The sequence below is a fragment of the Gigantopelta aegis genome, chromosome 10 (assembly GCF_016097555.1).
Source record: "Gigantopelta aegis isolate Gae_Host chromosome 10, Gae_host_genome, whole genome shotgun sequence".
Lineage (NCBI taxonomy): Eukaryota > Metazoa > Mollusca > Gastropoda > Neomphalida > Peltospiridae > Gigantopelta > Gigantopelta aegis.
Window position 1 is genome coordinate 61,621,094 of NC_054708.1, and position 24,949 is coordinate 61,646,042.

The window sequence follows — 24,949 nt, forward strand, 5'->3', positions numbered from 1 at the left end:
AAGGAAGTCTTCAGAAAGAGCAAGTTCTGAGGAAATTGTTTACAGCATGATGAAAATACCAGACCATCTTACAACTTCACAGAAATCCTGAAGAGACATAAACCTAAAACCCAGCATCAGATGGACAGTCCACTAAGAATGACTCTGATCACTGGAAGAACCACCATAACAGGTCTCCAGATTTCATGGAAACAATCGGTTTCAGTAGCATCTCGGTAGTTTGGGGAAAAAATCATGGAAACCAAAAGACTATCATCACTATCATCATCCACCATTACTATGGTTACAAAAAACCAATATGTTCCAGTGATCAAAGGGCAGAGAACTGAAAGTGTTTTCCATCAAATTTGAAATGCTTTATACAATTTACATCATTGGAAACTGTTGCCATGGTTATTAAAAAAAAGTTTTCAATATGTATAGAACCCGAAAGTGTTTTTCATAAAATGTTAAATTCTTTACGTGATTTACAGGATTGGAAACTGTTGCCATTGTTACTAAAAACCAGTTTCCAATATGTTTCATTGGTCATGTGTATGGAACCAAAAGAGTTTTCCATAAAGTGTGAAATTCTTAGGCCTGCGCATTAATTGTTAACTAAATAATCCAGTGTTGTGCTACTTGCACCTCGCTTTTAGCAGAAAAATGAATCAAGATGAAATATCACTTCTGAAAAACCACAAGTAAAACCTTTATTGGTTGGTAACTTCAGTATCAGATAAACTAATATTAATTGAATGAACAGTTCATGTTACAAGGGATGAGGGACACACATATTTATAAAGTTGGTTTAAATCCTTAAATTTAGTTGGGTTTTTTTTAAGTGTTTTGTGTCACGACACCACAAAAGCACATTGATTCATTAATCATAGACTATTGGATGTGAAATTGTTACTGTGTGGAATATAATACAGTAGTATAATATTTAATTTTCATATTACTAAAAATACTTAAAACCAAATTTCTAATAACATGAAAGTCACATTTTTATTTATCACATTGAACCTTTATTTTGATACATATCCAATTCATCTAGTACATAGTTTCTGTGAAACAGACAACTAACATAAAATCTGAACATCGACTAAATATAAAAAAACATGCCATTGACCATTGACATTATTCATGTGCAAGTGAGGAGTCCTGTGACAATTTAAGGGCCGGATTTATGCAGCTTGTTTTTCTTAAATGCAGGTGTTTAAGCATTGTAAATGTACGTGGTTACACATTCGTAAGACATAAACAGCCTGTGTTGTAAATTCGGCCCCAAGTGTTCTGTTATGCACAGGTATGAAGTTCATCTCTGCTAGCTCCAATACAAAAACTTCACTGGAACCTCGTCACGCATGTCATATGTGCTTTGACTAAAGTATGTTTGCTCAAATAATTAGTGATGTTGGAGTTATCTGTGTAGGTGATACTTGGTTGAGTTGCTACTCAATAAGTTTCTGAAAAACAGCCACACCAAAACATAAAAAACAATAATAAAAAAGAAAAAAAATCCTACATACGGTTACCTTTTTCCAGATGATATGTAGCTGAACCCAGCAATTTCACACTTACATTAATAAAATAATTTTATAACTTCCATGATACTCTTTGTTTATATTAAGTCGATCAAAATTATAATAAGTAAACTCTGGTCTGATTTCTCGTTGATGGTATCAATTTGGATCTGTTGCATACAAAACTAATTGGTGATCTGTTATAAACCAAGTTTATCTGAGCACAGGCTGGGGTTTAAGCCTATAAACACTGGAACCAACAAAGACAAAGAAGACCCTCAATATTTACATGATTGGAAACAGACATTTTCTTATGCTTTGTTTTTTTAATGACTTGTACCATTTTTTCTCAAAATAATAAATTTATAACTGAACATTACACTCCAAAATTTAGTTATAAACATTTGGAAGTACGAACTGCTTTTCAACTGCAAACCTATTAGCTACATCAGGTTATGCTTTAACATGTAGTCACCTTCACAAGCACAGCGTTTCACACATCAAAACAATCAAATATCCCTACAACAGGTTGTGCTTTTGCTTGTATTTAAGTCTTGCTGATTCTAACATTAATGCTTTCCTTTCCTCGAGTGACAAATGTCTTTCTTTTACATTTTTTGAAAAACTCTCAGCCTTGAATGTCACTTGGCTTATCTGAAAGTAGAGAAGACAAGTAAATGGTACCCATTGTGCAGAATATCAAAAAAGAGAATTGCACTGTACTCGCAATCTAACATAACATTTCTAATATTAAATGGACAGACCCTAGTTTTTAAACACTATGACATATTTTTCACTATTTGAGCCATTTCTATACGTCTATCTATGATGGGTCATATTATGGTATGGCGTTGTCCGTCCGTCCGGCCGTCTATTAACTTTTTCTTGTCCGGACCATATCTTGCATACAGAACCATCAAACCTCACACGTAGGAACAACTTGGGATGGCAGTGTGTCGCATACTATTACTAGGTCACTGTGACCTACTTTTCGTGGTCCACTGCATATAACAGTAAATCCTTGTCCAGATCATATCTTGCATACAGATGCATACAGGACCATCAAACCACATTTAGGAACAATTTGGGATGGTGGTTGGTCCAAAACAAACTGTTCATCATCAAAAAATTTCACATAATTAGACTTGAATCATGCCCATAACATATTCATTAATATAGATATGGTTTTCTATCAAACTCCTGATGGGTGTATCACGTACCACACCGGTACACTCTTTGATAACTGAAATAAGGTATTATTTAGATTTTATTGTTTGGTGTGTCGGTAAATATATTTAATGTTCTAGTATGATATACTTACATCGTTAGCTATGTGATGTCCATCACCAATGTTTGGACTTGATTTTTTTTCTTCGGCAAAGGGCACCCGACCCTCAAGGATGTTTGTAATTGTAACATCAACATCACAAGTGACTTCTGTAAAAACAAATATGCAAACAATGTAATTACAAACTTTCTGCCTTTATACAAATTTACTCTATTATAACTGGACACCATCGCTAAAAAACTTGATGTTATCCTTCAACAAACCTCGGAAAATGCAACATTATGACATACAGGTGTGACTTCATTATATAAAGCAGGGTGGGACGTAGCCCAGTGGTAAAGCTCTCGCTTGATGTGTGGTCGGAGTGGGATCGATCCCCATCGATGGGCCCATTGGGATATTTCTCGCTGTAACCAGTGCACCACGACTGGCACATCAAAGGCTGTGGTACTGACGTATCCTGTCTATGGAATGGTGCATATAAAAGATCCCTTGCTGCTAATCGAAAATAGTAACCCATGAATTGGCGACAGCGGGTTTCCTCTCTCAATATCTGTGTGGTCCTTAACCATATGTCCGATGCTATATAACCATAAATAAAATGTGTTGAGTGCGTCATTAAATAAACCATTTCCTTCCTTCATTATACAAAAGGACATCAGAAACTGATTTTTGCTTATTTTTTTTACTAAAGTTGAGTTGATTGTTACTTGCTCCTAATTGGCTGATAAACATGTTTCACAGTTGTCTGCTCATGATTGGCTGTTCAATAAATGAACCAAATACAATAAGAATTACACACATTTTTATCATAAAAATCGATCTCGGTAGTGTAGAGGTTAAGCTACCAGAGTTAAGGCTGGTAGGTACTGGGTTCGCATCCCAGTATCAGCTCCCACCCAGAGTGAGTTTGAATGACTCCATGGGTAGGTGTAATGCCACAGACTTTTCACTTACTAACTACTAACAACTAAAGACAATCTCCCTGTCCTGGATAAACAGCCCAGGAAGCTGAAATGTGTGCCCAGAACAGCATGCTTGAAGCTTAATTGGATATAAGCATGAAAAAGTTATAATAAAGATGAAAGCACTGTTTTAATGTGATGTCTTTTCTCTCTCATATCTTAAGTTTTGATGAGTTTCTCCCTTTTTAAAGTCCAGTTTTAATTTTTTTTAAATAATTATTCAATTTATAGAGATTATTATACGAGCTTGTGTTTCATACTGATTTACGAAATGAGTGTCAGGACTTTTTATTGCCAGAGCGTGAGCAAAGGCAATAAAATGAATCCTGACACAAGTTTCGTACCTTCAGTATGACTACTAACAAGGACCATCTCAAAATGTTTCAAACACAATTGGAAGGAAATGACGAAATCACATCATATTTCACATAACACAGTCTGAGCTAGAAGTAGAACTGTGAAGCAACGTCATGTTATGAAATCACTTTCCAAAAAAGTCGTGTGTGTTCGCTCTGAACGGATATCATCAAACGTATACGCTTGATTCGTCGCCTGTGCCGCCATAGCTCGGCAAAGCACAAACAACAGCCTGTTGTCAGTTTTAGTTAACACGTGTTTACCGATTTCAAATTGTAGGGTTCGTCTCAAAAAATTAAAAGAGAAATCTTGCACTGTACGAAGAACATTCGGTTGAGGATACGGTACTAGAGTCTTTAGTTAAAACCGGTTTGATTTTGACAACGTATTATCGACAGTCGTACCTTCCTATTTCAGAATTGATATTTTATAAAGTGTTAGTAGAACTTTTAAAGTTTAGTTTGTATACTAGTAACACATTAATCATGTATGTATTTAAAAAATAAAATATACTAAAGTAGACAATGAACTTTTCACTTCTTAATTTTACGTGTTAAAATCGACAAATTCAAATAAATATTATTTCGTTTGGAAAGGGTAAAGTTGGGGGGGGGGGGGGGGGGGGGGGGGGTGTTAACGACATCAAAAATAAAGCATATTGATTTAATAATCATCCGACCCCATACAACCATAAATAAAATGTGTTGAGTGCATCGTTAAATAAAACATATCCTATCCTTCCTTCCATCTGCTGTTGGATGTCAAACATTTGGTAATTTTGACATATAATCTTAGAGAGGAATCGGGTGCATGTGCAGGGGGAGGGTATTGGAGGTCAAAACCCTTACTTGCCCAAGCTTAAAAAAAATTGAAAAGTATTTTGGGGGGGGGGGGGGGGGAGCATGGCCCCATATAAACTTCGCTTAACACAGTCTATAACCCCAAGCCCACTGAAATCCCTGCATACGTGCCTTGGAAACCCGCTACAGACAGGATATCACATACCATGGTGTTTTTGTATACCCACCGATGGGGATTGATCCTAGACTGACCGTGCATTTCAAAAAAAACACCTTTTTAGGTCTTAGTAATGAATAAAAATAATATATAGTAAATCGAACACAGTACCCTCTTCCTCTACCCCTAGAGCGTTACGTAATTAGTAACACCCCCTTACATATAACGTGTATGCCAACAGCTGGCCACTGTCAAAATTTCAAGGCAAATCCCCCACTCACCAACCCCTGGAAAGGTGTTATACCATACTTCTATGGATATAAATATGTTTTGGAGATATGAGACGACCTCTCAATCAAGACCGTTAAATTTGTTCAAAAATTGCGAAATCTCACGTGATCTCTTGTTGGGGAATTCTATACTTGTGATAAGCCAATGAAAACCGAGATCTGTACGAGCCCGTCAAAAGTGTCCCACTTTCAAAATACTGGCTTTGTTTTTGACCTGGATAAGCCAGCGTAGTGAAACCAATGCGGAGTGCGGCATCATATATGCACCAAACGTAATTGGATTTTCTGTTCTATATGCTTAAATAATAAAAATATTCCAGGGAATGTAGTTTTAAGTTCTGTCCTGGTTTTTAAAAAGGGACTCTGTGAAACGTCTGGTTTTGAGGGAATTCTGGTTTACAGAGGGTCCGGTCTTGAGAGGTTTCACTGTACCATGTGTGCTTCATATGGTTTTTACTATGTGGATAATAAATACAGAATAAGTAGTTAATGATGTTGGATGTCTTATTTATCCTGTGAAGGTAAGAATGGGAAATTCTGCAAACCATAATAATTAAGGGGAAAAGCTATTTTTCTGTGATTTCAGCCATATTGTACGATGACCTAGAGGTCATATGAACGATTTTGTAATGTAGCTGTGTGTGTGACGTCACATGAGTGACGTCAAAAGTTGTATTCTGCTACTATATGGATATGCCTCTGCTTTATCCGTCAATCATATTCTGTCAATAGAAACAGTGGTTGCAGGATTAAAATATATATATGAACTCAGGGATTCTCGAATTTTTATAAAATCCACTAACCATAGGATCAGAGATTAAATTTTTTTAATAGCCACGATTAAAACTTCATTAGCCCTACTTTACTTTAAAGGAAACATGTCACGTGACCTATATTTGGCACCAACCATGTACAATTAATTATAAATTGAATCACCTAAAAAAAAAATTAAAAATTAAATTAATTACTTAAAATATCTCCGTAAAAAAAAACCCCAGATACGAGCTCTTAGCGGAAATTGCCGATCTTTAATGAGAGGTCCGTGACGTCCGAGACGCGTCGCTCGATCTGAAGCCTTATACTTAAAAGCATTAGTCCGTACCACTCGTAAAGAATCTGAGACTTGCACAGCTTACCAAAACAATGAGTGTTCGTTCACAAAATGTTTTGCCGTATCAATTTGAGCTGTTAGTAAATGAAAAAAGACACACATTTACTTACTATAGTGATTACTGTTCATATTTAGCATAAAGATACACCTCGGTATGATGTATTTAAATATGTAAAAAAATATAAATGAAGGACAAACATTTTTTTTTATAGAAAATATCGCATTTTTCATGTTCGGGCTGTACATAATGAAATCTGTATGCACAGTGTAAACAAACGCTCTAATTTACAAGGCGCTTCACTTTCATTAACCTGACTTGTAAAACAACATAAATGACTTGAGAGTATAATCAACTTTTTAACTAAATATATTTCAATTTGCATCAATAGAACGAAATGGGGTTATAGTATTTTTCTCTTAAACACCCCCCCCCCCCCCCCAGCATATTATTAGGCCTATTGGTGGGGTGCGTTAGAGTAAAAACGACCACTCACGATACCCAAGTGATAATTTTCTTTTCTTTGGTACTACGTAATTGGTCAGTTTTGTAATTTTAGATGGGAAACTCTACTTAATCAAGGGTTTTACAGCATTATTTACAGTAATGAAACAGGGCAGCTGATAATGTCCATTAACATTGTACGATAGTCGCGACAGGTTACGCCACAATACCCTGTGATCTTAAAAAACTGGCAAGTATTTTGTACGTATGTCTAGACAGTGGTAATCACTTACCTGGTTGATACCATGCAATAACACCTGCCAATCAGGAATCACATGTGCAGGCCACGGAAAGAAAGGACCAATTAACTAAAACAACACTCCGATTCTCAAGTCAGCCCGTGGATGAAACATAATAGTTATTTCGACACCGACAGTAGTGGTTTATTTTGTATTGAACTTCGTGTTACTTTGGGGCTTCGGGCGAAGATTAAAAACATTTTTGTAAATTATTTTTGTTTTCTACACGTTTTTTTAAAAACATATTTAAATACATCGTACTGAGAAGTATCCTCATGCCAAATCCCATGTTTGTATATGCCATATTTAATTACTTATTGACGTTTCCTTCTTCGGACATTGAATACAGATTTTGTTATGTAGGCCTACAGCCCCAACATGAAAAATCTTCTTTTTTTTCAAATATAAATACATCATGCTGAGGTGTATCTTTGTGCCAAATATGTACAATGTACACCTCGGCATTCGCAACAGAGTACTGTTTTGGTCTCCGGGTAACGTTCGGGCTCCGGGCTGTAAATAGGCTGACACCAAAGTACTGTGCGGTGTTGGTGTCCAATCTTTTGTTTTGTGATAAAATATACACGTCTTTCTTCAGATACAATCTTTTGGAAAACCGTAAAAAGACAATCCTGATCGTTTAAACTGGTTATTTTTACACCCAAAGGCCGCGCAGTACGGCACTTCTGGACTGAAAAGATCGTAAGCCCCTTACTCCATATATAAACAGTTAACAACAATGGAAGAGTACAGCAGCTCTGACGTCACTTCCGATTTTTCCCGAACGCTCACGAATAAATATGCATAAATCGTACTTTGATACTGATTAGCGTAATTTCTTCATTTTAAGTTAACTACGCGTATTTTATTGCTATAAACTTATTTGTATATTATTGTTATATCATTTTGCTTTTAAAATGAGCTATAATATGGTATCGTGACATGTTTCCTTTAAGTTAATACAATTTTTACTAAATAATAGTACAAATCAGATATGTCACGTAAAGAGAGAGATATAGCTTAAAAACACTAACACTGGGGGTAGGAGTGAGGGACAGGATATTAATATTTACAAAATAAGACTTAACTGCAACATTTTTACCCCAAAATTTCACTAGCCATCAGGCATGGCAACAGTAGTTATTTACTAGCCTAACATTGAATATCACTAGCCATGGGAGTGGGGCTACTATAATCTAGAAGCCCTGTATGAACTGTCAACAGCTCACCAATATCCTTCTTTATTGCTGCTGCTGGAACATGAGGAAGAACTGCTTGGACTTGCTCGATCATCCTCTGTAAATTCGGATCCATCGGCTGTTCCTCAACCCTCACTTCAGACTGTGGCTTTTTATCAGCTTTCTTCTCTGCCGATTGTGCTGAGAATAAATGAGTACCGACTGATACAGCCTTATTCATTAAATGGTTATGCTAAATTTTCGAAGGTCAATGTAAAACAAAATTTCCTGAGGAGTTGTCATAATTTACTTTTTAAATCAGAAGGCAGATGTATGTAAATACCAAGAATATATATTTTTTTAAATTATTAATGCACGTGAAAACAAAAACATTCTCTGTAAATAATACAAGAATGAAACTTTTAAGTATAAAGATTGGCACAGATCATAGCTTTGAAAATAACAGTCACAGCATATTGGTTAAAACTGAGGGAAAATGTCCCACAGCACCTCTGTGCATTATCCCACAGCAAATAATGTCATTATTTCTAATTCTAAAAAAGTAAAGGCAGCTGACATTATGGAGGATTCTGTTATTCTACAGACTGGCAGGTCTTACAAATACAGGTTTATAGTTGCTTTCGTAATATAGTTTAAAAATAAATAAATGTCAAAGAATACCTAACATTTCCTCATTGATAGATGTTATCAATAACTACCCACATCAGTTATATAGTTTTTATTACTCTACTTGGTATGGGGAGATATCAAATGAACGAGAGAGAGAGAGAGAGAGAGAGGATAAAAAAATAACAGAACCAGTTTTGGGGGTGGGTTTTTTCCATTTTGAGAAAGATTACCATTTTGACTAGGTGGTAAGAGTTGCTTTCTCTTGAGGTAATCCGTTTTGTCAGACCGGGTGAAGTCCGTCAGTTTCAGATTCAGCGATTTCGACAGATTGAACCGGACTCTCTCAGAAAACTCAACCGTAGATTCATTTTCTTTCTTTTCCGTTACTGGCAAAAATCTAAAAATACAAACACATCTCCTTACTGACAATTTCCGACAGTAGGTACGTATAGTAGGAGCCTCTTAACAATGCTAGAAGTGACCACACCACTGATTGCACTCTATGTGGCCAACAATTTCTTAACTGATTGTATTATTCCTGAAAGTGTAGAACAAAGAGTTCTTTATATGTTAAGAAGTTAGAGAAAACATATCAGCACCGTTTTCGAGAACAAGTTTATTAAAATCTTCATTTATTTATTCAACAATTAATCTTTGGAATAATTTAAATCCAGTAATTATAAACTCTGTAACTATATCATCCTTTAAAAAAGCAGTACACCAACGGTTGATGTGGTTCAATCATACTTTTGGTAAATTATAGAGAAAATGTATTACACGCATGATTACGACATGGGTGTAGTGCCTGAAGTGCAGATCTGTACAGATCGTGTAATTGGATATTATACAGAAAACAGTATTCAGATTCTTTGTAACTCGTTACAACATGTACAATAAATAAATATACAACTCTTTTTATATGGTCGAATACCTTAAGTGATCTCTATAATAAAAAAATATTTATTTGTGTTCAAAAGTTTATTAAACAAACACATCGTTTTGATTAAAATAGTCTAATCGTTTGACTGCACACGTACTTTGTTTCTATTCTGATTTCTTTCAAAATAATTTGATTTTTGATTGTTATTAAAATACTTTTGGATACAGATTTATATCTATACAATACTATTATATCATAATTAAGTAATTGCCGCCATTTTATTGTATGTATATAGGAAAGGGCCTAGTAAGTTGGCAAACTTGTGCCCAATCCTTTTGTTGTTTATGCAATAAAATATGTTTTTAATGAAATGTGGCCAACATGACTAAGCAGAACACAAGCTGATGGGAAAATAGGTGTGTAGTATGAGTGGCCACACGATACAAGCACCTGTTGCACTTGGAGAGACAAGGACCAGGATATGGAGGTGGAAAATAAAATAAAGAATAAAGATAGCAGCAGCTGTCAGATCGTGAAGAACTGAGGTGGAAATTAAAGGAAAGGAAAAAAGGGTGCAGTGGAATAAAAATAATAATAACCAAAATAATAATAATAATCATAATTGTCACTGGCAAATATGTTAACTTTACATTTGTCTGAACTAAAGACTTAATTCCAATGACATTCTGTAATGTATAAACTAAGCTAATAAAAAAATAATTAGATAAAAATCAATACCCTAGGGATGCTTCATAAATAGAGGATTCGTCACAAGTATTTTTTAATATGGAAAATATCAACCGAGTCTATGTTAATCGGTATTTGTCGAGGTTCTGCCGAGGCAAATACGGATTAACTAGACGAGGTTGATAATTTATCCTATCACTTCTAAAATAATATTTTAATTCAATTTTTTAGTAAATCACAGTACTAAAGTCGCTGCCATCGGTAATACGACGCAATCACGATTGGCACAGATTAGTTTGACGTTATGCATTTCAACTAAATCTTTGAAAGCGTTACACTCAGATATACAGGTCTTATTGGTTTGTAAGTAGCCCGAGTACTCTGTCTGTAAGAGAGCTAGACGGACATTTGGACATAAACACGCTCTCATTACAGTCAGAGACCAACCTATGTCTTTTTTTGGCAATTCCTGACTACCAAACGGTAGGCAACGAGTCCCGCTCTAATACCACAACAATCCTATGTTTGACGTCAAATACCTTTACATCAATCATTTTCGAGTTAAGTGATACAAAAAAATCCACATATTAATCACTAATACACTTACTACAGAAAGAAACCCGACAGCACCCACATTCAGCTACGCTTCGTGACACTCCGTCTCAACAATTGCAAAGCTCGGCGATCTATTTCGAGACGTAGACCACGTGATCGTGCACTGGGCGATTCCGCCTTGTGCAGCAGTTACAGGGGCCGTCTCATATCAAGCGAAGTTACAACATGGAAGAGTTGGCTAATGCCGTTTTGGATGAATTTGGATTTCATTACGTCATTAAACCAAAACAATTACACATTATTGATTCCATTTTGAATTTGAAGGATACATTTGGGGTGTCATCGACAGGATACGGCAAAAGTATGTGCTACGTACTGCCTCCTCTTATGAGATGACCCCTGTAACTGCTGCACAAGGCGGAATCACCCAGTCTCGAAATAGATCGCCGAGCTTTGCAATTGTTGCGACGGAGTGTCACGAAGCGTAGCTGAATGTGGGTGCTGTCGGGTTTCTTTCTGTAGTAAGTGTATTAGTGATTAATATGTGGATTTTTTTGTATCACTTAACTCGAAAATGATTGATGTAAAGGTATTTGACGTCAAACATAGAATTGTTGTGGTATTAGAGCGGGACTCGTTGCCTACCGTTTGGTAGTCAGGAATTGCCAAAAAAAGACATAGGTTGGTCTCTGACTGTAATGAGAGCGTGTTTATGTCCAAATGTCCGTCTAGCTCTCTTACAGTCAGAGTACTCGGGCTAGTTTGTAAGCAAATGACCCACCCACAACAACACATTACCTAGAGACTATGAAAATTTGCATACCATTATTAACCGGGTTAATACACTAAAATTATCTCATGGATTTATGACATGGATATCATGGGTAAGTTTGGTCACAATTACCTTTCTTGAATTTTATGTCACCAACTTGTGTGAAAAGGCAATAATTATTTCACTAACATTCACTTCTTTTCTATGTGTTAAGACCAGTTATCTGTCTAACAGATATGTACTACTTATATTCCATATTTCCTGCACTTTATAGAAGTGTTTGTATTCTAAATACTGCACCTAATAACTACAAACAATAAGGCTTTCAAGCCAAGTTATTACCTTAATGTGTAAACTGTGTAAGGGGCAAAAAGGCACCATAGTAGGTCACACATCCAAGAGCTCTGAATAACAGTCTAAAAACAACAATAACAACAAATAATACTCAAAATAATAATTTAATGCTATGAAATGTAATTTTATCTTTATACTTAATAAATATCAACAGCATATTTAACATTTTAATCAGTGTTCTAGCTAGCAATAAATAGAGGGGCGCTGCGCCCTGCCCCCATTTTGTGCCGCCCTGCCATGTTTGTTTCCGCACGGCCCCTGATTATCGCCACACTGCCCTAATTCATTGTCAAATAAAAATACAAAATCTTGCTTTCCTCTCAAAGCGTGTACAGTCTTGTTACGAGTCTGAATTCCCAACTAAAAAACATTTGACAATACAATACATTACCGTATTTGACTGGAAATTGGCCCATGTCTTTGAATAAGCCCCCCTCCGTTTTGATAGCATTTAAAAAATTAGGCCCTCATTCGTAAATAAGCCCACCCCCAACTTCGTCACCTTATAAATAACACAAAACTGCAAGTTTGCTCAAAGTAGCATGAACCAACAGGAACGATAACTCGTGACAGCATGAATTGCGTCTGCGCAAAAACTGACTCCAGATTTGTCTCATTTAATGGGTACAAACTCCGTCTGAAAACTCTTTTCTGATAGGTTCTGACACGGAAAACATAGCCAATGAGAAAAGTTAATACATTAATCTGCTAGAACATTCTATTTTCACTTAATTATGCACGCATTTGCCTAAAAATAATTCAGAGTGAAAAGTTTGCTTCAGGTAAAAATGTAGTTAGGAGAGGTGTTCTACATCGTGGTTTGGTAATATGAAAAACCATCCATACCTTTATTAGTGTAAATCAGAAGAAAAAATGGGCCTAAAATTGTTGATTTTGGAAGTTTAACAACCCAATGTGACTATTTCCGAGCGCTCACGGAAATCAACGGAAATTTCCGATCGAAATCCAAGATGGCGGCGCCCATCTCCGATCAGTATTTACAAACTTTTAAACATTATGTATTCCTTGACAATGCAATCAATTCTACATGGATTATTACAAGTAAGTTGGGGACATATATCATATAATCAATACTTCGTATATATAGACCTCTATTATTGAGTAGAAATTGTTGCAAATGTTGAAACATTTATTTTGTAACTTCCTCCTCATACCACTTCGCACCCTTTTCATACTATTTAAAAAAATATATTATTGAGACGTTATAATCAAGGTACAAACATCATGTCAACTTCCCCAACCCATTCAGAATATTGTAATGCATGTTTTCCATGTCCATGTTGACAATGATACATCCACTCCGGCTCTACTCCATCGGCACCCGGACACGTCCAACAAACTTTACAAAGATTATTCCAAATCACAGTCCTACCAAGTCAGTTCAGTATTTTGTTTGGTGATTCCTGATGGTGTATTTTGTGAGATCTCTGACTGACGCCCTCTCTGTCTCTGAAGGAAATATTTGATAGATTTTGATTGGTCTATCTATTTATTACTGGCTTCAGGGGTCCCACAAAAGACACCACACCACGTCACCAGCAAAAGTATTTCATGAAAACAAAAAACAAAATATAATTTTCAGACATTGGTGGGTGAATATGAACATGACTATTCTCATTACTGACCCTAGTTGTGGACACGTTACTGTGCCAAAACTCCCGTAATATCCATAGCAGACACAGTACAGGAGTTTTTGCGGAGTTACATGTACGTGCCCACAACTACATGTATACATACCAGTTCATTTTTCACATGCATTCTATAATCATAATGCACTAACATCAACATGGAGGAACCAAAGATATAGACTAAGTAGTTTGTTTCGCTGAAAATGGTGACTTTTTGCTTGCATATATCGTTGTAAAACGATACTTAAAACCATTTTAATTCTGCTTTATATTATTTGTTTCCATTTTCAATCGGATTAGAGGTCATATTACATGTAAAAAACAAAATAATCACCAGTTAGTTGGATGATTGCCCTGTTACATTGATTATATTTATTATACAGGTTTTTGGACAGAAAATGAAAAAAAATATTTAAAGGTCCGTCAACAAAAATTATTTAAAAATTAATTTTTCACTCATTTTCATTAAAACAAAAAGCATTCATCTTCTAAAACCCATACTATTATGTATGCAAACAATGAGTTTCCTATTTGAATTTTTAAAAAATCATTGGTTCATGCTACTCAAAGTTCATTTAAAAGGTCATACCTCCTGCAGATAATTAAACACAAATGTAACACAATATTTTACCACCAGTGAGATTTAGTAGTCTAACAGTAACAGTGTGTAACATTGTTTTAAATTTCATGCCTGCAGCATTTCTTTGAAGTACCCAAACCCAAGTCTGAACTAAAAACCAATGTCTATTTTTACCACCACACTGGGTCCGCAGTTAATGCTAATTAGGCAAATACCTTATTCTGATTGGCTAAGAACAATGGTCTAGATTGACAATTCTTTGTAGTGTAAGCTGGTTGCCTGTCAGAAACGTGTGTATACGCTATTGAGTTTGTTGTTTTAAGTCTTCTCAGCATTAAATTTTGGATGTAAATAAACAGCACTGGTAAGTAATTGTAACATAGAAGGTGTGTTTCTGATAATTAGATACTAGTAAAAAAAACAATTTAATTAATAAACAATTATTATTTATTAATAACAAATGGAACACTAATGAATAGATGTGCTACTGGACGTTTTTTGTTTTCTTCCTAGTTCATTTAATTATTATTTATTTTAATTATTTGGGGTTTTTTGTTGTTTTTTTTCAACAAAACTGGCCCCTTGTCTGGGAATAAGCCCACCCCATGCTAAGCTTACAATGAGTTGTCTGGCCCCCCTGGGCTTATTTCCGGTCAAATACGGTATTTGACCACAGTTGTGAAAGCCGACAGCAGTAACGTGGTATATTTTTTCTTTTCTATTGTTAGTCGATATGACTGCAGACGAGCGAACAGGCAGTCTTACAAAGCTTGAATGCAAAGTAATCCTCACACCGTCACGCACATAACCACACACCACCTAGCAAACACCTAGATGAAAGTAGACTATCATGATAAACTTCGACAGAACGTCAAATGCGAAATTTATTTTGATAAGTAATTTTTGCCTTTGCAAATACCCAGACCAAGATACATATAATTTTAACTGATGTCAGTAGTCCTTATCAATGACACATTGATTGCATCTTTATAATATGGCACAGAGTAAACTAGCAACACCGGTTATTTGGTCTATGTCGGCATAAATGTGTTTTGTTAAAAACATGTCTTCAAACACTATTTAATGAAATCTATCTAGACCTTGACATGCAATAATAGCCGTTTTTAAATGCAGTGAGCAACTTGTTACAAATATATCCGTATGTCAATTTTTTAATTTGTTTGTTCTTTTATTTATTTATTTATTTATTTATTTATAATCATTCTCTTTTTCTTTTTTTTCATTTCTTGATTTCTTTTAATTATTTCATTTATTTATTTTAAATTACATTTGGGCATGATATTAAATGGTATAAATACTATATATAATAGAAAAAAGAATAGGATTTTTTAGGTGATCCAACCTTTTGTAAAACATTTTAATAGTTAAAGTTTGATTTTATTTAACGACACCACTAGAGCATATTGATTTATTAACAATCGGCATTGGATGTCAAACATTTAGTAATTTTGAAATTTAGTCAGAGAAAAACCGGCTACATTTTTCCTTTAGTAGCAAGGGATCGTTTATATACACCATCCCACAGACAGGATAGTACATACCACGGCACATACCAGTCGTGTTGCACTGGCTGGAACAATATTTTTTTAATAGTTTCTATATTTAGTACATTAGTACAATAATATTGCAAACGGCGATGAATGTACTGTTTCATCAAACATCCAAATTTAATAATAATAAATTTGGGTTGTACCCTTCCCTCCAAAAACGTTTTGTAAATTAAAACCAGCATAGATATTTCTACATAAATGATATTTATGAATGTAAAAAAATTCGATCATATCCAGCACTTGCCTCAAAAATAAGATTTTCGCGTTAAAACCACCCTACAATTAAATTAGCGCCCTGCCCCATCAAAATCCCAGCTAGAACACTGTTAATTAGTTATATAATGTAGACTACATTTAATGTAACAGTAGCAATTATAGCACTATAATAATAATATTTGACTTATTAACTATTATATCACTGAAAGAAATTGAAACATTAAAAGAAAATAATAAATACAAAGCTATGTTTCAGTTGTATTAATAATAATTATCAAAATATTTAATTAAAAATTTTTTTTTTTTATGTAACTGGGAGTAAATGCTGAAACTAAAATCATACTTACAATATTTATGTTAAAAACGGTGGGTCGGCTCACTGTAATACCAACCTGGAAAAAATAACATAACAAAAACAAATCAAACGAGAGTAAAGTAAAACAAAACCATAAAGCTTAAACCATAAACCATGAAACTTGCTAATGAACTCCTTTCAGGCTGCCCATTGGGCTATTTCCCATTCCAGCCTGTGCTCCACAGCTGTGTAACAAAGGCTGTGGTATGTACTATCCTGTCTGTGGGATGGTGCATATAAAAGACCCCTTGCTGCTAATCGAAAAGTGTAGCCTATGAAATGACGACAGCTGGTTTCCTCTCTCAATATCTGTGTGGTCCTTAACCATGTCTGATGCTATATAACCGTAAATAAAATGTGTTGAGTGCATCGTTAAATAAAACATTTCATTCCTTCCTTCCTGCAGGCTGTGCCACCTCACAACTCTCCACAGATAAATAGAGAATACTACATGAGTGTCCGTTAGATTACATTTATCTTACAATGACTTGTAAAATGTATCAAACAAGCGAAAGTGAGTTGGATACATTTATAAACTAGTAGTATTCTATTTCTTACATACCTTCAAAAAGCTGTTTAAAAATAAATTTAAATGCCTTTTCCAACTAAAGCCTATGTACGGCCCTATCGCGTATAGTTAACTTGTGCATCACAGACAAGTCAATTTCAAGTTAACTTGTACATCACGGAGTGATCGATTTCAACCGTGGGTTTTTTCATTGGACAGTATGGCATAAGTGACCTGGTCATCACCTAGAAGCAGCCAGTTGTACGTCTTTAAAAGGTTACTGCACGTACACCTGTTAACACTAAGTGATATAAAAAATAACAAATGATGTTCTCACCAACGGTGGTGTTAGAAAATAATCATTTAAATACTGAGGCATTAATGGAATGAAACAACCAACCCACCAATATTAGTCCGTCAGTGATACATTATTCCTAGAAAATAATTTTTCACTATACTTTAATACATTACATACATGTATGTTCAACAATTTAAAAATGAATGAATAAATGAATGAATGAATGAATGAATGAACGAATGAATGGAATGAATGGAATGAATGGAATGGAATGAATGAATGAATGTTTAACAACACCCCAGTATGAAAAATACATTGGCTTTTGGGTGTCATTTAGAAATGATCACAAGTATTTTGCTACTTGCATCCATATTAATAAAATATCACATAACAGTTAATAGTTGTAGTTATAATAAATCAAAATAGTTGTAAAAAAACATAACAGTTTTGTACAGTAAACAGCACATTGTGTTTTAACTACACACTGTCGGATAACTTAGTAAATATTGTATAAAATATTGAGTTAAGTAAAAATATTTAACTATCAATACCACCATTCTGATAATGTAGTAAGTTTTTACGTTAGTTTTGTCCTTGGTGATGCTTTAAAGTTTCAACAGCATGTGTACTTACAGGCTGAATTAAGTGACCTATATCAAAAGGTAGAACACTGAAAAAAGAAGAAAAAAAGAATAAGATAAGTTTTAAGTTTTAAAAACAGAAAATTATATAATACCATGAAACCTGTCTAAACCAGACCCTGAACAAACCGGCACCCTGTCAAGACCCACCATGTTTCACTGTCACTGTATATATATTTATAATACTGTATCCTAACATAATAATGGCATAACTAGTATAAAGAATAGTTTAAATATTTTAAAAACCATTTCACCAACCTGCTTTAATACAACAATAGAAGTTGAAAAAGGGTGCTTAAGAATGCTATAACCACACATTTATCACTTTGGCAACAAAAAAAAAACATTCTATATATATTTATATATGTTTTTTAAAAGGTCATTAATCTTAGGTAATAGATCATAATAATGATCTCACTTGAATTTTAGAAGTCCCACTTTTCCATTTGTTGTTGCCTGCTCTGGATAAAACAGCAGTGGAAATGTAGATTCTGAAAATTATCAAGAAATATTAGGAGTTAACAACATGAAGTTTTTAGATTTGCAGGTGTTATTGTCTATTTGATCCCGCATTTGTGCATAAACATTTGCGGGCATCAAATAGACAATAACACCCACACATCTAAACAAATCCATATAGTTAAGTCCATTGTAAACCGAATTGTTTTTCTACGGAACTAACTGTATATTTTGTATTTCGTGAAAAAAAATACCTGGCTACAATCTAACTGTAGATCCTTGAACCGCCAACTTGGCCTGTTCCAATTGCTAATGATGTCACTTTCTAATGTTTATTTAAAGTTTTATAAGCGTGGGGCCCTAATTTGATTACAATGACAAACTGTAAACATCTCTTCTCTGAAAGCTTTTGCATCCATGAACAAAACACAGAGTAATCTGATTGTAAATTATCACGTATGTTTGAGAACTGTACCATTTTTCTTAACTAGTCAAAATAAAACAATTAGTAAACAAATAGAGCAAAACAATTTTTAAAACAAATCTTTATTTAAATAAAACTGACAACAATCTTGAATACAGCACTTTTTGTATTCACAATGTGTGAAACAATTAAAGGGACATATCCTAGTTTTTAAACAATAAGGCATATTTTTTATCATTAGAGCTGTTTTTGATAACTGAAATCATACTTTACTTAGATTTTATTGTTTAGGTTTTTCATTTCTGTACATTCAAAGTGTTTTGGGTCATCCTGGTGTTTTTAATATCACAAAATGTATTTCTCATATTTCTAAAAATGCACGTGCGTCTGATAAGTAACAGTTATGGAGTCAAATTTTAGTCTATTTTAGAGGATATTTCACCGTTTCAAAGTCACAGACTCGTATTTCACTCAATTGTAACTTTATCCAAATGTGTTAGTTTTGTAGATTAACTAAACTTAGTGTGCATTTTCATGAGCTGAAACTAGGGTCTGTCCCTTTAGTAATGTCAAAAATAGTCTTAAATATTTGTTTATCTTCATATTAAAAATTAAACATCTTGAAACATTAGAAAGAAAAGGTCAAGGTAAAAACGATATTTCTTACCATCACAAAATGATTTAACAAGAGTTTTTATTTCTTCCTTGCTCTTCTCTCTTGGCAGCATTTTTAAACTCAGCAACCATTCGAAGAATGGTGTAACAGGTCTACTAATTGGCTGAAATAAGAAATATGTCTAATTTAAAATTTACTCCACGCAACAAAAATTATAACTTGACAACTGGATACTAGTTCTACATTACACACACGCAAGCACACATACACACACACACTGGTATTTGATACCGATGGATAATTTCTCCACACATTTTCCTTTTAAAATTAAAACTCTACAATTATTATATTTCTGAATCAGTAAATACCAAATGTAAATATTCTTAAAACCCAAATAGGCTCGAGTTTTCAGTACAATTATGTTAATTATGAAACGTAAATATTCCACTTACCATGAAATGTGGAATGAGAATGTCTGTAATAATGTGGTCTAGAAACAATGTGTGGTTTGAGACCAGAATCCTAGCATGGGCATCGTAATTCTCATCTCCATCAGTAGTAAGTATTAGTCCTGTCACGCCCAACATCACCCGCAGCACTATGCTGTAACAGATATAAAGAACAAATAGAGGATGTTTCATGTGTTTGGTAAAATACAATTATACACAATTTGATTATTGTGCAACAAGTGTAATATGATAAAGAGGAGTTTAGAAGATGAGATATAAATTATACTGGACAGAAACAGGTCATAGGATTTCAAACTTCATGGAAAACACTGTTTCGGTTCCGTGTCTTGTGATCATGGGAACTCATCGGAAACTGTTTATATTACTTTTGTTGAATAGTTACATTCAATATAATAATCATGGGAAATAAAATTTCAATTCCGTGATTTTACCGCCACATTACCGTGAAATCTGAATGCCTGCAGAAAAAAAAAAAAAAAAAAAAAAAAAACTAATTTTTTTTATTTGGTACATCTTTCATCATTTTACCTTTATTCTAAGAAAACATACTACACATTTTTTGAAAACCATGCAACTAAGCAATGACATCATTTATCAAAATATAGTAAAAAAAAAAAAAAAAAAAAAGGGAGAAAAATTCCTTTCTCATTAACGATGATATTGCTAATTTACTTTACTAAAAATTACTGAGAATTTCACACTAAGAGCAATTTATCTTTTACATAATTTCAGGAAAGCAGATTTTCAAACCATAAGTGCAGTATAAGTTGATCTTATTACCAGGTAGCAGAAATGGATCTTTTATTAGCACTTTTCCCATACAGAAATGGAACCACATATCATCCTGTCTGAAGTAAGGTCTCACTACACAGATGTCATCTGCCATTGAAACCCACGTTAAATTGCCCAACTTCAAACAAAGATTGCCCATAGAACGGGTTCTCGTTGGCACTAACAACATACACCACTGCAAACATACATTATATAAGCATTTATTTTCACTCCAAAATTGAGAACATTTCCGTCTGTTTTTTGCTATATAACCGCATCTGGCTGTAGTAGCGGTCCGAACAGGTGGTTCATTAACCGATTCACTCCGGCTGTCACTTGCGCTATATACCCATGTCCCAAAAGGTCGATGCACAATATTACAAAATAACATGGGCAAAATACAGCCAGAAGGCTTACCATTAAATATACATATTGTTTTAATTCTTCGCCATTTCCTAGAAGTGAATATGTGAACCATAACTTGTGTCACAATTAAGAACTACAGTGGACCGTGATGAATGAACTCTCACCCGGAAGTCATCTGTGTAGTGAGACCTAATACTGGACAGAAGGGGAAGTAACTCAACTGGTTAAAGGTAGAGTAAACTCAAACAAGAGAGTTATGTGTTGGAAAGATGCATACCCGGACCACCAACACATACTGACACTTTAACAAATGAAAAACGTGTAATTTTATAGTTAATAAAAAACCATGATTATTCCTGCTAACTGGGGGCAGCCATTTTGTTTCGTTTTTGTGACGTCCGGTGGTATAGCTTGGGGCGAAGTGACGTCAGCTCTGTCCATCTGCTCTATGCCCAGTGTAAACAAACACTCTAATTTATGACAAGGCACTTCGCTTTCATCAACCTGACTTGTAAAACAACATAAATGACTTGATAGTATAATAAACTATTTAACTAAATATATTTCAATTTGCATCAATAGAATGAAGTGGAGTTATAGTATTTTTCTTTTTTTAAAAATCCAAAGAAAAAAATGTATATTATTAGGCCTATTGGTAGGCTACGTTCGAGCAAAAATGACCACTCACGATACCCAAGTGATAATTTTCTTTTCTTTGGGACTACGTAATTGGTAAGTTTTGTGATTTTAGATGGGAAAGTCTACTTAATCAAGGGTTTTTACAGAATTACTTACAGTAATAAAGCAGGCCGGCTGATCGATTATGATTAGAGGGGTGTCCGTGCGGTTAACACACAATACCCTGTGATCTTAATAAAAGAGGCACATCTTTTTAGTGTGTCTAGACACGGTGTCTGGGGACCGTCTAAATATACACCTGCCAATCAGGAACCACAGGTACAGGCCACAGAAAGAAAAGACCAATTAACTAAGAAAACACTCCGATTATTATTTCAATACGTGGGTTAATTTATGTACAAACCATAATACAGTTATTTCAACACTTTGACAATGGTGGTTTATTTTGTATTAAAAATAATATATAATTGTTGCTGGTTACTGAGATGACTATTATTACAGAATATTGCGATGCATCCGAAAAAATCAGGTATGTTTTGTTTCTTCAGTTCGAAGACTAATTCCTGATGTGACACGTTAGGTATTACGTAACCACCACCTCGCCAGAGGGTGTATTCACTGGGATGATACAAAATGGCTGCACCCATTATATATAATAGCCAACACATTTAAGCGTTTTATTAATTAACTATGAGATTATACTTGTTGATATTAAGCAATAATGTGCATTATATATCGTTGAATATGCATACCAGGTCAAATGCCTTGATTGTCCCTTCCTTTAAGAGACAAGCTTTATACCGGCTTATTACAATTAAGACTGAACTTAGCACTCTAATGTCTGATCCACAATCAATTATAAATAGTTAAGTGAAAAAGTAAAATCTACAGAAACCTTCTGATAAGCCATGTTTTTGGTAAGATGAATGAAACCAGCACTGTGTGCAGCAGGATGAAGAACCGCAAAACTCCTAAAATCAGTCCAAATGGGAAGTACAATATGACAAATAATGACTGGGCTGAAATGGGGAACAGAGGAACAGGAAATCTGAAAAAAAATATATATATATTAAATTCATGTAAGCTATGAACTTTGTACAGTATAACAGTCAATAATGAGGAAATATAAAATACAGCTAGCACTAACTTTTAAACTACACTGATTCATTAAGTGCTAATTTTAAATACTAATAATCAACTAAACCGATGTAAACAGCTTGCATCATACACCATGTCATCATAACAAGGTAAAATTACGACAATATATCCTGCGTTTGCTTATAAGCTCAAATGTGAATTGTACCTCCAGTGTATGTTTATATCAAGTAGTGATTCATTATAAGTGTTAGTCAAAACACTATGTTTCTTTGCTTCTAAATACACTTTGCATCAAAAATAAATTTCATTTGTTATGCACTTATACTATAAACTTGTGATTAAATGTTTTAACACAACTTAGTACTATAACAAAAATGTAATGATTATACTCCATGTGTACCTATTATCATTACATTCCCTAATGCAACCAGTCTTGTTTTGGATACACAGGTCATATTTTTTCTCTATATGTAGTAGTTAGTAACATTATCAATTATATTTGCCTCATGACCTTCTTCCGAGAATTTTTTTTTATGTTCTGATATGAGAAAAATGTGCTATGATAAATTTCAGTGCACCTGATGTTAGCAGACAACAATATTAGTAACTTAAAGTACATGTAACATACAGTATGAGTAAACAAAATGCAAACTGTCCAAAAACAAATGCAGGTATTTTACTCTAAAACTTAAAAGTCATCAAATACAACATATTCAGATATTTGAGAGAAAAAATATTTTAGTCTTCAATAACTTTGTAATTTTGGCTATTGCATGACATGACAAAATGCACATGTATATTTTAGTTACAAATAGAGATAACATTTTCTCGCCAATTGCAAATTTAAAAAAAAAAACAAACTGGAAAATTTTATTTTAATTTGGCCGAAATAATTTCACAAAATAATTGATATTTTCCTAGAAAACAAGCATTCCGAGCTAAAGCAATTAGGCCCACATTTTTTTTGTATCTTCAAAATTCAAGGGCCATAACTCTGTGAAAAATGGGTAAATTGCTATGAAAGACAAATTTGATAGGTAACAGATTATGATATAGCTATCCACAAAATTTCATCTCAGTATCTTCAGACATTGCAAAAATTTTCTGGGAAACAAATTTTCTTATCTCCCAAGTTCAAGGGCCATAACTCTTCCAAAAAATAGGTAAATCGCCATGTAAGACAGATCTGATCTATAACAATACATGATAAAGCTATACAAATTTTCCGCACAGCATCTTGAGGTATTGCAAAGAAATGTATGGAAAACAATTGTTTGATCTTTTAAGTTCAAGGGCCATAACTGTCAAAAATGGGAAATCACCACATACGTCAAATTTGATCTGTAACAGTAAACGATAAAACTATACAGAAAATTTCAGTTCAATATCTCAAGGCATTGTGAAAAAACCCATCCGGAAAACTATATGTGGGACAGATGGAAGGGCAGAGTTCTTACGGTTCGATAAATAATTTGGTAAAATCTTCTGCTGACCCAGAGCTAGTCCTGTTTAGATATGGGTCAGACGTGGGGGGGGGGGGGGGGGGGGGGAGAGGAGGCACGACCTCCACAATTAATTAAAAATATATGCAACATTTAGCCTATAAATATATATTTTATAAACATCTGTATGGAATTGGGGGGGTGAAATTAATTTTTGCTCAAAAGGATATTTAATGTTTTATTAACTGAATATAAAGAATGTAAATGTTATAAATATTTAGAATGGAAAAATATGTTTGCACTTTTTATTTTATTTTTCCGATTTTAACACTTCTTAGACACCTACAGCAGTTACAAAATACCTGTCTACATCAAACAGCTGTTCAATATCATTTGCAGCCATCAATATAACAAGTTTAAATAGTTTTCAGGTAAGATTTATGACAATATGTTTTATATTTTAATAACTTCTGACAGCAAGTACATCAAATAACAACTTGCTGGGCGCGGCCATTAAGGATAGTGCATTGTGGGAGCTGAACCAAGTAAGTTCCGGTAAAGAACTGAAATGCAACA

At 34.2% G+C, this 24,949-nt stretch overlaps 1 protein-coding gene across 4 annotated transcripts; it reads right to left on the reverse strand.

Moving 5' to 3' along the window:
* Positions 1–984: 984 nt before the first annotated feature.
* On the reverse strand, positions 985–24,878 carry LOC121384728 (lipid droplet-regulating VLDL assembly factor AUP1-like). 4 transcript variants are annotated; one of them, XM_041515250.1, is made up of 13 exons: positions 24,736–24,878; positions 22,729–22,881; positions 20,040–20,190; positions 19,639–19,750; positions 18,507–18,579; positions 18,081–18,117; positions 16,634–16,678; positions 12,259–12,332; positions 9,253–9,419; positions 8,444–8,593; positions 2,827–2,942; positions 1,981–2,159; positions 985–1,448 (listed from the first exon to the last, which is right to left on the reverse strand). In XM_041515250.1, exons 1-12 carry the CDS (start codon positions 24,774–24,776, stop codon positions 2,025–2,027), a joined length of 1,254 nt encoding a protein of 417 aa, XP_041371184.1. In that variant the 5' UTR covers positions 24,777–24,878; the 3' UTR covers positions 985–1,448; positions 1,981–2,024. The 4 variants fall into 4 exon arrangements, with proteins under 4 accessions (XP_041371184.1, XP_041371183.1, XP_041371185.1 ...); XM_041515249.1 differs by having other exon boundaries at positions 985–2,159; XM_041515251.1 differs by having other exon boundaries at positions 985–2,159; positions 24,720–24,853.
* Between the last annotated feature and the right edge of the window lie 71 nt (positions 24,879–24,949).

Bases quoted from the DNA above. Each gene is read 5' to 3' on its own strand.
- LOC121384728 (XM_041515250.1), bottom strand. From the start codon at position 24,776: ATGGCTGCAAATGATATTGAACAGCTGTTTGATGTAGACAG. The intron at 19,751-20,039 runs GTAAGTGGAATA...TTCTTATTTCAG, and splicing joins TTCTCATTCCACATTTCATG to CCAATTAGTAGACCTGTTAC. The intron at 18,580-19,638 runs GTAAGAAATATC...GATAATTTTCAG, and splicing joins TGTTAAATCATTTTGTGATG to AATCTACATTTCCACTGCTG.